Here is a 14,860-nt window from a genome sequence, read left to right as displayed (position 1 = left end):
TATATTATAAAAGTTATGTAAAGTAATGTAGGTCAGATTTAGGAGAGTAAATTTCCATATGTAAACTTATAGAAAACTATATGTTCGAAGAGACAGATAGATATTTTGAATATGTAAAACAAACAAACAAACAGAAAAAACAAAACAAAATGGCAATAATAAAAAAAATGGATGATAACCTATACTCAGTAAAACATAAAGTTTCATAGGTGAGGTTTGGGAAAGTAAAAAGCTGTGTAGGTTCGGTTCAGGAAAGTAAAGATTTGTATGATTTGTATGAGGGTTTAGAAAAGCAAAATTTCATATTTAATATGAAGTTATGTAGAGTAGGTTATTAGAATAGTGTTTGGGAGTTGTTACATTGGATAAGTTTGGAAAAAGCAACCTCCTTTGGCATTGTCACACTATGTACTCAACATAAAGTAATGCAGGTTAAATTAAGGAAAGTAAATTTTGGTAGGTGTGATTCAGGAAAGTAAAACTACGTACATAACATAAAGGTACGTAGATTAGATAAAGGAAAGTAGAGTTACATAGGTTAGGTTAAGGAAAGTATAGCTGGATGGAATAGGTCTAGGAAAATAAAGTTAAGTAGTTTAGGTTAAGGAAGAAAAGAATCATGATTAGGTGTGGTACTGAAAATGAAGTATGTTAGGTTACGTAATAAAAAACGTAACCTAACAGGGTGCTGTTAGGTTACGTTCTTGATATTAAGTTAAGTCAGTTAGGTATTGGTAAAGAACCGTGTTTGGGAGTTGTCACATCATATACTTAACGTAAAATTATGTTCGATAAGCTTAGGAAATAAACACTCTTGGGGTTCATCATGTAATGTTACATAGGTTATGTCTAGGAAAGTAAAGTAAGGCACTTAAAGTAAAGTCACATAGTTTAGGCTCAAGAAAGTCAAGTAACGTAGGTTAGGTATAAGAAAAGGATCATAGTTGGGAGTTGTCACGTTATCTTTTTAACCTAAAGTTATGTTGGATAGGTTTAGGAAAAGATAAACCTTTGGAGTTTGTCATGTAAAGTTATATAGGTTAGGTTTAGGAAAGTAAAGTTACACACTTAACAATAAGTTATGTGGGTTAGGTTAAGGTAAGGAAACATGGTTGGTCAATCCCGTCTCACTGTGAAGTCGTCACATGAGGACGGTCGGGCAGTGACTGTCCAAATCAACCTATAACGTGTTGGGTATCTCCACCGCGTCAAGCTTTGATGTTCTGAGGTAGTAGTAAGAAACGGTTGCGTAACCACATAATATTAAGGAGTGCAAGCCTGCCTGTATGGCAGGTGGGTGGGGGGGCGGATGGGCCACACAAACCAACTTGCGCATGGGTGATGTCTGCCTGTCTGTGTGTTCATGTGTCTGTGTGTGCGTGTGTGTGTGTGTGCACGCGCGCGCCTGTGCATTTGTGTCCTGAGTTCGCCTCCCGTGTGTGTGTTAACCATCCATGACTTTGATGCCTTATCTCAACCATAATAACAGTGCACGCTGTTGTGTGAATGGGCACCGTGCCGCTTCATTCTACATCATGGTAACGGGTTGCGTCACCCCATCATGACGTCATCCCACCACGTGCATTTCTGTAGCAGGATCTTCCTCAAACTATATGCTGTAATATATACAGTAATAAGTACAGTAGCATAGTGCAACACTATATCAAAGCTCGCGTTCAGTCTCAGGTACAACAGACCACATCTGACCACACTGAGATGTAGGTTCGGGTGTTTATAAGACTAACGATACAGCTGCATTACATTACAGTACTTGTTGCCTCTCCATTTAAGTCTTATAATCCAGTTCCAGTGACCAGTGTCAAAATTGAAAATAAAAGTATTAAGCAGTAACTCTAGGGGTTTTATGTTTGTTTGGATTATAATGGGAAGTGCATGTACTTTTCTGGCAACATGATGGTTTTCAGAATGTAATTTTGAGAGGACAACATGATATGCTGAACCCATTACCAGCTTGTTTGGGTTTACCACAAGAAAATCAGGCTTATATGTTGTGACACCAAAATCTGACCCTTTTTCCAAGGCCTCTTTTCTACGGTTTATCCAAACATTTTAGACACTTAACAGCAATTTGAAAAAAAGAAGAAAATATTACTAAACTCTGCCTTCCACATCTCTAAGGCTCTAATTTGCAGATGATCAACAGTTTATTGGCCTTTTCTCTATTATTTAGTCTCATAAAACATCAAAAAGCAGAATTGTGTTTTCAGTTTATAACTGCTTTTTTCCCACAAAACATTATTTCCATTTTATATTAGCAATCTTTATTTGCGTGACCTTACTGTTTTTCTTCACCAGCACATTGTTTCTCAATGTGCTGGATTTTGTCTTGCGTACTCAATGCTCCGGTCAAATACAGCCAAGGAAAATACTCAAAATAGAGACAGATTTTGTTTTCTTCAATACTGACTCCCACAAATTCTGTTTGAGCCAGATAATGTCAAAATTGGCTATAAAATGGCAATACATGTCAGAAGCAGGAATTGTGTGGGTGGTGTTGGAGTATGAATGCAGCTGTGAGCAGCAGTGAGGTAAAACAACATAACATGTCGACTTGTGACCTGAAAAAAAGTATGAAAATAACAGTTAATGGCCAACAATGTAAAGATTCAAATTACTTTTTTATTATTTACCAAGAGCTCCTTTTTGGTCTTTGCTTGCATCTAGATTTTCAGTGAAATACACAGGAGGCTGTATCCCCTCATTGTACAAAAAAACAGACAAATATGTGTTCAATGTTGTACATTCACACAAAATTAAGTGTATATAAGAGGTGCTACCATGAGTGAACACAGCATACCACAATGGAAAATGCTATGAAGTTAAGTGACTTGCAAATATAAAAAAAAAAAAAGAAAAGTAAAATCAAATGTTGGATGGTGGTGCAGAAACTCTGAAAATGTAATAATTAAGCAATGAATCTGGAGAAAATTATTTTATTTCCCTTGTGCGGTTTCCAAATATGAAATTTGAATGAGCTTTTTAATGTTTAATTGATGTCTGTTGTTGTTCAATGTAATATGGATTTTTTTTTTCTTTTTTAAATTTTATTATCTGCCAAAATACCACAGTATACTGTAAAAGCATATGGATGAGTCAGATTAGTTGTGTACAAATGCAACTTTTTCTTTGACCTCTGAATTGGGATATGTAGGATGATTGTCAATTCTGCTCCTTTGCTTTTCTCTCTCTTTAATCTCAACTCCTGCCTTCATTTCACCTCCTTTTCGCCTCTCCTCTGCTTTCCTCACTCCCTCTGATCTCTCTTATTCCACCTTGTCCATTTGTGTTCCTCTTTTTCAACCCACCCCTCATTTCATTTCTTTGTGTCTCCCCTCTTTTTTCAGGTTGTTTGAGTACCATGGCAGGGTGTCTCCGGTCCCTCGGGTGGTGCCCGTCAAACGCCCTCGGGTAGCAATTCCTCTGGTGCGACGGGTCAAACTGCTGTCGCGTAACGCCTCTGTCCTGCCAACCAGCAACGGCAACAAACAGAAATGTAAGTATATCTCTGTCCGTCTATCTATCTAGCGTCATTGTCCACAACAGAATTAATAAGTCACTTCACATAATGCTGGAGTAATTCAAGTAAATAAACACACCATCTCAACAAGGTAAGCATACGTAAACACACCAAAATTAAACAACCATTCAATTGTTAATCATCTTTATACTCTATGTATTATGTGACCGGTGTGATATATTCAAATGTAGAATACTGGAAAACAATTTGGGTTTAGAAAAGTGTAACTGATGTAATATTATTTAAAGTTGTAGTATTAGTTCTTACAGTATAATAGTAGCAGTAAATAATAGCATTAGCTGCTGATGGTGCAGCAACAGTAATTGTTAGTGTATAAGTTGCAATTGGCGTAAATGCTGTTCAAATAGTTATTGTACTGTAGGCTTGAGCCATTTTACAAAATTATAGTTCAACATCATAATTATTGTCCATGATAATGGTCTTCACATGTCCATGACAAAACAGTATTGTGCAACGCCTGCTGTGAATTGTTTTTGCTGTATTGTTAATACATAACACTGCATGAATTTTAAGATCATGTGGTCTATTTGGCACCAGTTCACACAAAATATTTTTTTTTGTCTGTCAGTATAAATCAAAACTGACAAAACTACCATGGTGTCATTCCAACAAGAGAATTGGGTGCAGATGAACTTGTAGACTGTTACAGGAGCGCACTGTGTTAAGTTTGGAGGGAATTGAATGAGAATGCTGGAAGCTCTTTATTATAATCCCTGTGTCACATTTGTTCTAGAAACTCCAGTTAAACATCAAAACCTGCATCTCAATCAGGACATGTGCACTAATAGTTCTAGTATTTATACTTTTTGCTGTATTTGGGCCTTTTCTCTTTTCTCTTGATTTTTCTGTGTATCACTGTGGTGTCAAAGTATATTTAAAAAAAAAATTAACAACATGCTAGCATACATCTGATGCTGTATGTAATTACCCATGTGACATTAGACCATGCTGTGTTCACACTTTGAGCAACAAAGCAACTACATGGCAGCTTCATCATCGCTGTTGAGGTGCAGAAGTAAAGAAAACTGTGCCTTTTTGGCGATTCTTTGCTTTTAAACCAAGTGAAAAAGCAGTCAAAGATTTGTCCAAACTTTTGTCTCAGACTTCATCAAATTTCCACCTCCCTCTTACAACTCACCATCCAACAGATCGTGCAAGTCCGCCACATTCACGAAGAGCAGCCAAACCAAAACTTGTGCCTTTATGAGCAACCAGCCTTCAATCATCGGGACTTTTGCAAAGGCAGTGAGCCTCTATTGTTGGTGTCCTCATCCATACACCAATGTTTCTTAAAGCAATATTGTCAGCGAGTGAATTTCAATATTGTCCAACCCTTTTATATTGGCAGTTGTAAGTAAACATTGCAATTTAAGATTCTGAACGTAAACATTAAGTATGTATAGGTTCAGCTGTGTAATCATATTCTTGATGGAAGTCCAGTATTGTGATGTGAACCTCCATGTCATCAAACTCTCAGTTGTCGTTTTGTCTCCAGTTTATTATTTCCTCTCTTATATCTTCGTGACTTCCAGGCTCACCTCTTTCTCATCTAACTTTCATGTCTGTGTTTTACATATCAGTGAAAAGGTTCAGGCATCAGGGCCACTGCTGTCACTTTATTTTTGTATTCCGCTCATTAAACATTCATTTCACATCGTGTTCATATTGTGGATCTGAAGAGAGGCGCTGATGCCCCGTCAGCTCCTTTCATATTTGACTTCGACCTGAACCTTTTCTTCAAAACAGCATTTTTTTTTAAATTCCTGCTGAATTTCATTGAATTTCACTTTCTGCAGAGCTCACAAAGCAGTGTTCATGTCACTGGTTTGAGTGTCTTTTTGTGTACTCATCAAACTTGCATCTCAAATGACTTTGAAAAGCAAAAAACCCAACAGCACACACACTGCTCACTTTTTAGGAAGCTCTAAATAAAGAGCCGATGGTTTGTAGTTCTTGGAGCCCTGCCAGTTTGAAGAAGGTTGTGTTCAAGTCCCTCAGCCACTGGCACTGGGTTCAGCATTTTGAAGTATGTATTGAAAAACTGTATCATATGAAACGTGTACTCATGAGGATATCACACCGAGGATTGTAGGCACCTGGTTGGCTTTATTGTCCATTGCCTCTGGTGGCTTAACGGAAACATGCGTGACATTTTTTGATCACCTGTTCGATATTTTCATACTAAAGACGGCAGATATGTTCTTGTTGGGACCAAAAATAACGCCCAGCAATAGATTCATGTCATGATGTTTCAGCAGACATCATCAAATGAATGAGATAGTGAGGCGAAACTTTTAAATATTTATTTCCTGGTTTGTCGGCCTGTTCTCAGAGGCCACGGCAACAAACACATCTGTCTCTATCGCCAGTTAAAATTCGGCCGCCAGTCCGCAGCCCCGCGCGCAGCTCCAAGAAGATCACCCTCGGAAGCCTAAAGCGGCTGATGAGCCAGTCGTCTTCGTGTGGTCATAACATCCTCTCGGTCTCTAAAAATGCGTTCTCATCGCACTGCGCAATTTGCAATATCTTCTCATATTGCCATAGCTGCCAGTGTTGTTAACGATATCGTCTGCACCATTTTGCGCACGCCTTTATATACACTCATCTAATGGCCGACAGGTGGATGTGTTCAAAGTTCATCAGTGCGTCTGTGATGTGCACATCACTCAGAGGAGGAACTGTTTTGACATTATAAACAGTTTCCCAGCACCACCTCTAAGTGTCGCCAACGGATCAAAAGCAGTAGAAACGTGCACACGCCAGCCACGAAGTTGTGTGGAGCACCGCACATTTTCACGGTCATTTCACTCTTGATACATCTGAACATGAGCGTGGAAAAGGGCGTGCGCCACCTTTTTGTGCGTACGCACCCTGTGTACATGAGGCCCCTGGTGTCCCTCAGGTATTCTTATGGATCTGCTCTTGCCAGCCAAGTCTCTCGGCATGTGTTTATTTTCATACTTGGCTATGACACCAGAATAGATCAGATCCATATAAATTCTTTTCCTTAGGCTCAGAGCAGGTAGCATGTATATGATATTTTCCATACACATGCGCAAAATCTAATTCTACAACAATGAAAGTGCTATACATTTGGAATACTTTAAACTTATGCACTTTAAACTAATGCACTCACTGATCAGTTAAATAACAAGTTGGAGACTAAAGTATTTTTACTTGGCAGGCGGTGTTCACACACACCACTGCATGGATTTTACAATGACATGGTACAGTATTTGGCACAGATTTACACCAGAAAATGTTAGTAGTCTGTCAGTGAAAATCAAAACTGTCATAAATGCCATGGTGGTGTCATTCAAATTTGGGTGCAGATTAAAATAAAATGGTGTGAACTTGTAGACTGTCACAGACAGGCAGTGTTAGGTGTGGAAGGAACTGGATGTGAATGCGGGCGGCACGGTGGCGTCGTGGTTAGCACTGTTGCCTCACAGCAAGAGGGTCCCTGGTCCAAAGACATGCAGGTCAGGTGGATTGGTGACTCTAAATTGCCCTTAGGTGTGACTGTGAGCGTGTACGGTTGTCTGTCTATATGTGTCGGCCCTGCGATAGTCTGGCGACCTCCAGGGTGTACCCCGCCTTCTGCCCGATAACAGCTGGGATAGGCTCCAGCCCCCCCGCGACCCAGAAAATGAATGAATGAATGGATGTGAATGCTGGAAGCTCTTTTTATTCCCATGTCACTTTCATTCTAGAAATTTCATTCAGACATCAAAACATTCAGTTCAATTATATTAATACTTTTTGAAAAATTTCATGTGATCTACAGTCCTTGGTAAATGATAGGATGTACTGATTATTAAACTTGACACATTTTCACACTTTCCATGCATTTTCAACTTGTATCCACTCTGTCATGCTTTCAGCTAAAAAACTTAACTTTGAGTTTAAATTGTTCATGTCTCCAATACAATCTGGATATTATTAAACCTCAGATCCATTAAAATGTTTTAAAATATTCAACTTATTTTAATGCATAGTAAAAATGACCTTCTCATTAGTGCTTGTGGGACGAAATGTTAAGAGTTAGGGGGACGTCAGTGTAGAGTGATGCAAGCAATTTACTGATCGTTAAAGCCAGAAATTTAGTTTAGTGTCAGCTTTTCAACAAACCTTAAAATATTCAACAATTTTCATACATTGTGGTCATTACTCAACTTTTTAAGCCAGTAATTCCATTTGTTCCACATCTTTCATACGTTATATGTATTTTTATCTTTTTATCTAATTCAGTTTGGTTTCACAAAACCTGAAAATATTCAACATTGTTCATACATTATGGGTATCATTAAACTTTTAAAACCAGCAAATTAGTTGAGTGTTAGCTTTTTATGAAAGCTTAAAAAAAAACACCTTTTCACCATCTTTCATACATTATGGCCATTACTTAACTTTTAAAGCCAGAAATTTTAAAGCGTCAGCTCTTTAACAAACCTTACAATATTCCAATCTTTCTTTCCTCTGTTTGTTCCACATCTTTCCCAGATTATTGGCATTTTTATCTTTTAAAGCCAGCAATTAAATTTGGGGGCAGCTTTTCAAAAAACTTTAAAATATTCCACGTCTTTCATACATTATTGGAAATATTCAACTTTTAAAGCTAGCAATTCAGTTTGATTCAGTCTTTCAACAAACCTTAAAATATCAAACATATTTTTAAAAATTTTGGCAACTACTCAAATTTAAGGCAAACTATTTAATTTGTGTCAGCTTTTCAATAAATCTTTAAAAGACTCCTCATTTTTCATACATAATGGGAATTATTAAACTTTTAAAACCAGCAGTTTAGTTTAGCATCAGCTTTTCAACAAACCTAAAAGATTCTTAATTTGTCATACACTACGGTCATTACTCAGTTTTTGAAAGCTGTACTTCAGTTTAGCGTCGGCTGTTCAAACTCCAGCATTCACACAAATTTTTTTGTGAAATTGCCTCATTTAGTGAACTGTAATTTGCTGATTTAAAAAGAGGAACTTATCTTCAATCATAATTGATTTATTTGTTTGTTGCCTTCCTTATGGGGAGTGTTCAGAGGTCAAAGTTCAGAGCTGCAGCTGGAAAGCAGGCCTTCAGGAGCGGTCAAGGATTTAGCGTTGAGGACAATTCAGCAGCTGGATCTCAAGCAGACTCGGGGGCTCATGGTCTTGCTGAGTCTCCAGGAGGAAGCATTATGTGCTCCAGCTGTTTAAATGAGCAGTAACAGCTCTGAGGATAGAGAAAGCAAGCTGACAGCAGAATGACTGATGTTTTTTAGAAACGCTGGACTTTCTCTGACCCATCTGTTGTCAAGGTACATTTGAGCAAGTTAAGCTCACAACTTACCCTTTTTATTTACTCTCCTCCTGCTTTCCTTTTCCGCCTCTTATCGCTTCACCAGAAAAAGGCTGAATCAAAGACAGAAGTAACACTTTGTTTGCTATAGCACCACGAAAGCTCCTACAAAGGAGGATATATATATATATATATATATATATATATATATATATATTAGTGCTGGGCATAGATTAATTTTTTTAATCTAGATTAATCTCACTGCAATCCTGTAGTTAATCTAGATTAAAATTATAGATTTGAATTTTGCCAAAGACATTCAAAATAATATCTATCTATCTAAATGATGAAAATGCATCACAAACTGCTTGAGAAAGCTTTTCTACTATAATATTTGGTAAAGAAAAATAATGTTCCATAGGATTTATTTTGGTGTTTAACTTTTTTTATTTTGTTAAACACAGACATTTAGGAGCACAGGTTCTGTCTCCATGTGGAAAAAGCTTTTTCCTGCTAACTGGAATGAACAGCAGAGGGCGCAGCCTCTGATAACATGACCCTAACTGAACTGTGGGCCTACATTAGAGGTCATGAAGAAGACCATTAACAGTCAGCAGCTTTGTGACACGGCTTGAGCCTAATCACTCCAGTCACTCAGGCAGACCAGCTTCCGCCTTGTTCACGCCCCTCCGCTGTAATTCAACCAGGTATACATCCGCGCTACAGTGAAATTGGTGCCTTGCTCACTGTATAGACCCAACTTAGTGAATAGTTTATCGCGCGATAATTTCCTTATCGCGCGATAAGAATCCCGATTAACGCAGCACGTTAACGCCGTTAACGGCCCAGCACTAATATATATATATATATATATATATATATAGATAGATATAGATATAGATATATATATATATAGGATAAGATAGGATAGGATTAACTTTATTTATCCCCAAATTGGAAACTCATTTGCCTCCATGGTCAACATAAAACAGGAACACATAAGACAAGTACAGTACAACATACAACAATGAATATAGCACCAGGCATAGTCACTAAAGGAGCATAATAGTCTACCATAACAACAGTAGTAAAATGCTAAAAAGTATCCATACTACTGCCACCAAAAATGAAAGAAAAAGAAAATGATATGAAAATTTTATTAAATTAAATACATAAATAAATGCATTAATAATAATAATAATAAGGATGTGCAATTATGCTATGTGCAAAATTAGCTATGCCACCCTTGGCAATGTGCCATATTGCTACAGCATAAAATACAAATACAAGCAACAAATGCTACAGTGACAATATTAAGGTACCTAAACTTTATCAGACTCTATCTGAAATGGTGACAGTTCTAACTATGTTCCTGTAATTGTTTATATAAATGGTTTGTTTTTTAAGGGACTCGGAGGCAGATTTGGATGAAGTAAAAAGTTACAAATATTCATGATTCCCTGAACTTTCCTCTCGTGCTGCTGTCACGTGCGGTTTTCCACCTGTGCACAATAAAGATCAAAATGTAACTGGCAGATTTCCATTAAGCTGCCTTGAAGATAACCCTTTTCATCTTGAAAGACTCAGTCCATGAATCCTCCTTATCTGTTGTTTACAACAGCAGGCTGCTGGTTGTGGTTTCATGTTGGCAAATCATTTCATGGTTCACATTAGACACATTTGTCACAGTGGAGTATCATCTGAACGTTGTTACGAAACCCGGCTTGGGGTTCCAGCCTTTGATAAAAATGTCCACCATAAGTTTTTGTAACATCAGAATATTTGGGAGATTCTGAACTTGTACATGTGCTGATCTAGACTGCCCTCTGCAGACGTATTGATCGGACAGCGGATGCTAACGTCGCTCTCTGCTCCTGTCTTTCTCTGTTTCTCCACCAGCAGTGAAAGGCACAGAGCTTCAGGCGATCAAGTCAGAGCTGACTCAGATTAAAGCCAACATCGAGTCTTTGCTGGGGAGACTGGAGCAGATCACAGAAGACACACACATCCCCGCCACAGGTAACACGCGTGTGCGCGCGCGCGCACACACACACACACACACACACACACACACACACACACACACACACACACACACACACAATGGGACCATTGAAAATGGTGTTTAAGGTTCTGTCCACAAGTCAAAGTTTACTTGAGCAAGACACTGAACCACACATTTAAGGGCATAAAGTCCATTATTGGTGCAGTTCATTTTGTATTGTTAAAGCTAGGTAAAAAAAGAAAAAAGTTAAAGCACATTTTTATTTCAATTAGGGTTGTCAAAATAATCTAATAATTTAGATTATTTAATCAAAGAAAAAATAACATGTTAAAGATGTTAACGCTTATTACTAGTGTTCAATGGTGCCCTTTGACCCTGCGTGTCATTGAAGGCCACAGTGGCTTTGGAACACAATTTTCATACCACAGGAGTATTTAAAGCCTGAAATATCACCTCAATGCAAAGCATTTAGCTGCTATCCCGGCGGTCTGATCCAGCACAGCCAGCCTCGTCAGGCCGCACACGACCAGACGTTCAGACGCGAACTGAGAAAGTCCGCCTGTGACGTTCAAACGCACTTACTTTCAAACTGGATTGCAGTGGACTGCAGACCAGTTTCAGTGGTAGAGGGCAGTTTGGGTTATCGGAGGCTTTACAGATAGCATGCTCTGACTCAAAAAAAAATCCAGCAGCTTTATATCAAAAAAAATGAGGAATGAAGAAGATGTCTTGGCGCTGACTGGGGATCACTGGACTTCAGTTATCAGTCACATTTACCTCAGTGTTGCTGCACACGTCATTGACAGAGTGGAAAGAATTCCCACTATATTACAGCATATATAGAGAAGGCAAATTCTCTCATCTAACTGAGTTAATTAAGAGTTTGTTTCAACCAAACCAGAGCCGGTGATTGTTGGAACAGTGGAAAGACAAAGCAAAATGTCTTTTTTCTTAAGTTGTATTTTGTTTCTGCCAGCTTTGAGTGAAGTGTGTTTGAACATGAAAAAAAATGTTGTTTATTAAACGGAGTTTGGAGGGAGTGGCGTAACCGATTTTGATTCTGTTTGTGGTTAAACAAAAAGAATCCTAACTCTTTAACAAAAGTTCAACCCCTGTAGGAATCCTTTCCATGATGCTGTCTTAAAGTCTCTTGACGTACACTGATTGTGCCAAATGCTCAGAGTGGTTACATTGCAGCCTTTTCTTTTTTTGTTTGATTGCTGACTGCAGTGCTCTTGGACCACTTTTAAATTTTTTTTTTTTTTTTTTTTCCCCATCAGTCACTAAGACATATATACGTGGGAACATAAAGTCCAGGTTGAAAAATACTCCAACAGTTGGGTTCACTTCCTCAACAGAAAGTTTCTGGGAGCCACGTGTGCTGCTCAGATTCCTGGGTTGTCACATCAAGAGATATGAGCAGATGATATGAAAGAACATGAAATATGTTTTCTTAGCGATGAAACTTCCTGTGCTGTCGTTTGAAGACAGACATCGCTTTTTTGATGCCTCAGTTCGGTGCGAAAGTCACCGGGCCCACATCCTTTTCACTGCATTATAAAGCAGCTCCACCCCTGCGATGAAAAACCTGCTGAAACAAAGAAAATCTGGCAATGGAAAAATGCAAAAGAGAGAAATAACCTGCGCAGGCAAAAGTATGACAAGGTAGTATTAAAAAAAAAAAAAAATTGGATCAGTTATTATTCTTTTACAGATGTTTTTGTTTTATTTATTTATCTACTTTATTTAAACTCGAGAGTCATTGAGGGGACCCTCATTTTCAGTGGCACCAAGTGTTCGTAGCATTTCATTGGCAATAGACACACAATTAATTTAAAACAATAGAACAAGCACCAATACATATTCAAAACAACAATGATAATGATGATAATAATAGTAATATTAATAATAATAATAAGAAGAAGAAGAAGAAGAAGAAGAAGAACGAATGAATCAATGACAGAATGACAGTGAGTGGAAACTTCAGTCATTTGCATTAACCATGCTAAAAACTACTCAGTTATTCATTGATTCACTCATCTGGTAAAATACAACCAAATTAAAATGTTTTAAATACTTTCACAGCAAAAAAATGATTTATGTGACTAATTTAGATTATTTATTTATTCATTATTTTTTGTCTGACTTTTGGGGAAAATCCATATTTAAGAATCGATCCAGCACTGAGTGAGCCGACAGTGGCAAACACGCTGCAATGTAACGACTCAGGGCATTTGACACTGTTGATTTACGACTATGTAAAGTGCTTGTTTTTGCCACAAAGATGCCCAGGTTGTTATTGTGTCTGACAACATTATAGAAAGAATTCCCACTATATTATAGCATATATAGAGAAGGCAAATTTTCTCATCTAATTGAGTTATTTAAGATTTTATTTCAACCAAACCAGCGCCAGTGATTGTTGGAACAGTGGAAAGACAAAGCAAAGTGTCTTTTTTCTTTAGTTTTATTTTGTTTCTATCAACTTTGAGTGAAGAGTGTTTTGACATGAAAAATAATGTTTGTTATTAAATGGAGTTTGGTGGGTGTGACGTAAGCAATTTTGATTGTTTTTGGTTCAACAAAAAGGATCTTAACGCTTTAACAAAAGTTCAACCCCTGTAGGAATCCTTTCCACAATGCTGTCAGACGCTTAAAAAACCAAACAATCTGGGCCTGTTTGTGGCAAAAACAAAAACTTTCAGGTGACGTACATTGATTGTGACAAATGCTCAGTGGTTACACTGTTTTACATTTTTTTAGTTTGACCACTGACTGCAGCGCTCTCGGACCACTTTTAAAAGTAGTTTTTTTTTTCCCATCAGTCACTAAGACATATATACGTGGGAACATAAAGTCCAGGTTGAAAAATACTCCAACAGTTGGGTTCACTTCCTCAACAGAAAGTTTCTGGGAGCCACGTGTGCTGCTCAGATTCCTGGGTTGTCACATCAAGAGATATGAGCAGATGATATGAAAGAACATGAAATATGTTTTCTTAGCGATGAAACTTCCTGTGCTGTCGTTTGAAGACAGACATCGCTTTTTTGATGACAGAAGAAGAAGAAGGAATGAAAGAATGAATAGAATAATAGTGTGTGTGTGTGTGTGTGTGAATATATACACAGTATATATATATATATATATGGAGGAAACAATTGTCCATCGTCAAAAACAAGCAACCTAAAAGAAAAAAAAAGAGTAGGCGCCCTATGTACAGAGGCTGTGTCCTCGCCGCCGTGGGTTCGATTCCAACCTCGGTGCTTTGCTGCATGTCGCCCACTCTCTCTCTCCGCCTTTCACGCTAAGTCTTGCCTATACATTAAAGGCATAAAAGCCCCCTAAAAAAATGTTTATCTAAGTACTTATGTCCCCACCACTTAACAACACAAAGTGACGCCTTTGCCTGTATCTAATAAAATCAGATCACAAATCATAAAGATAAAAATCATCACTTACATTCTGTATTGCATTTTTTTCATTTTTTCCCCCAATTGAAATAAGTACAAATAAAATGCAATGAAACATAACATGAAGTAATAAAAAGCTGCACTGTTTTAAAGATTAAGAGTTTCCCCAATGTGAGCAGGTACAACTACTGCAAACAAAAAACATGCTGCACGCAAAACTGACAAATAGATATCACTCAAAAAGGTCAATTCTTTCAGACAAGCATCCAGTTGGGGCAATCATCACCTGACATCTGTTCATGCCGTCAAGTGGCTCCAATGTTCTGGTATAATTACAGTGAAAAATTGGAGGATAACAGCATGCAGAAGGGTCCTGAGGGAAGACAAAACATATTACTCCCATCTGCCAACAGTCTGTGATTCAGACGGCCGTGATGGACACGACACAAGGGTCGTGCTGAGGGCGTCTGGAAGTCACTGTACCATAAGTAGTCACGTGCATATTGTGACCTTTGACCTTTTGTTATGTTTGTGGCGTAGGATCTTGAGCTGGAGAAACTGAATAATTCATTCTGAACAGTCTTAACCCGACTTCGG

At 37.9% G+C, this 14,860-nt stretch overlaps 1 protein-coding gene across 5 annotated transcripts in view; it reads left to right on the top strand.

Moving 5' to 3' along the window:
- Window positions 1-14,860, top strand: part of raly (RALY heterogeneous nuclear ribonucleoprotein) — a 152,522-nt gene that overhangs the window by 106,743 nt on the left and 30,919 nt on the right. For 4 of the 5 annotated variants that reach the window (XM_088070578.1, XM_088070571.1, XM_088070576.1 and 1 more), the window contains 2 exons: window positions 3,366-3,514; window positions 10,748-10,867. In XM_088070578.1, the coding sequence (XP_087926704.1) occupies window positions 3,366-3,514; window positions 10,748-10,867 (269 nt within the window). The remainder of the gene's footprint in view (window positions 1-3,365; window positions 3,515-10,747; window positions 10,868-14,860) is intronic. The other variant, XM_088070593.1, reaches the window with a different exon arrangement.

This window comes from Plectropomus leopardus, chromosome 2 (genome assembly GCF_026936395.1).
Source record: "Plectropomus leopardus strain MGB_pleo_1.0 chromosome 2, ASM2693639v1, whole genome shotgun sequence".
Taxonomy (NCBI): Eukaryota; Metazoa; Chordata; class Actinopteri; order Perciformes; family Serranidae; genus Plectropomus; species Plectropomus leopardus.
The sequence above is the reverse complement of the archived record's forward strand: the minus strand, read 5'-3'. Positions and strand labels throughout refer to the sequence as shown.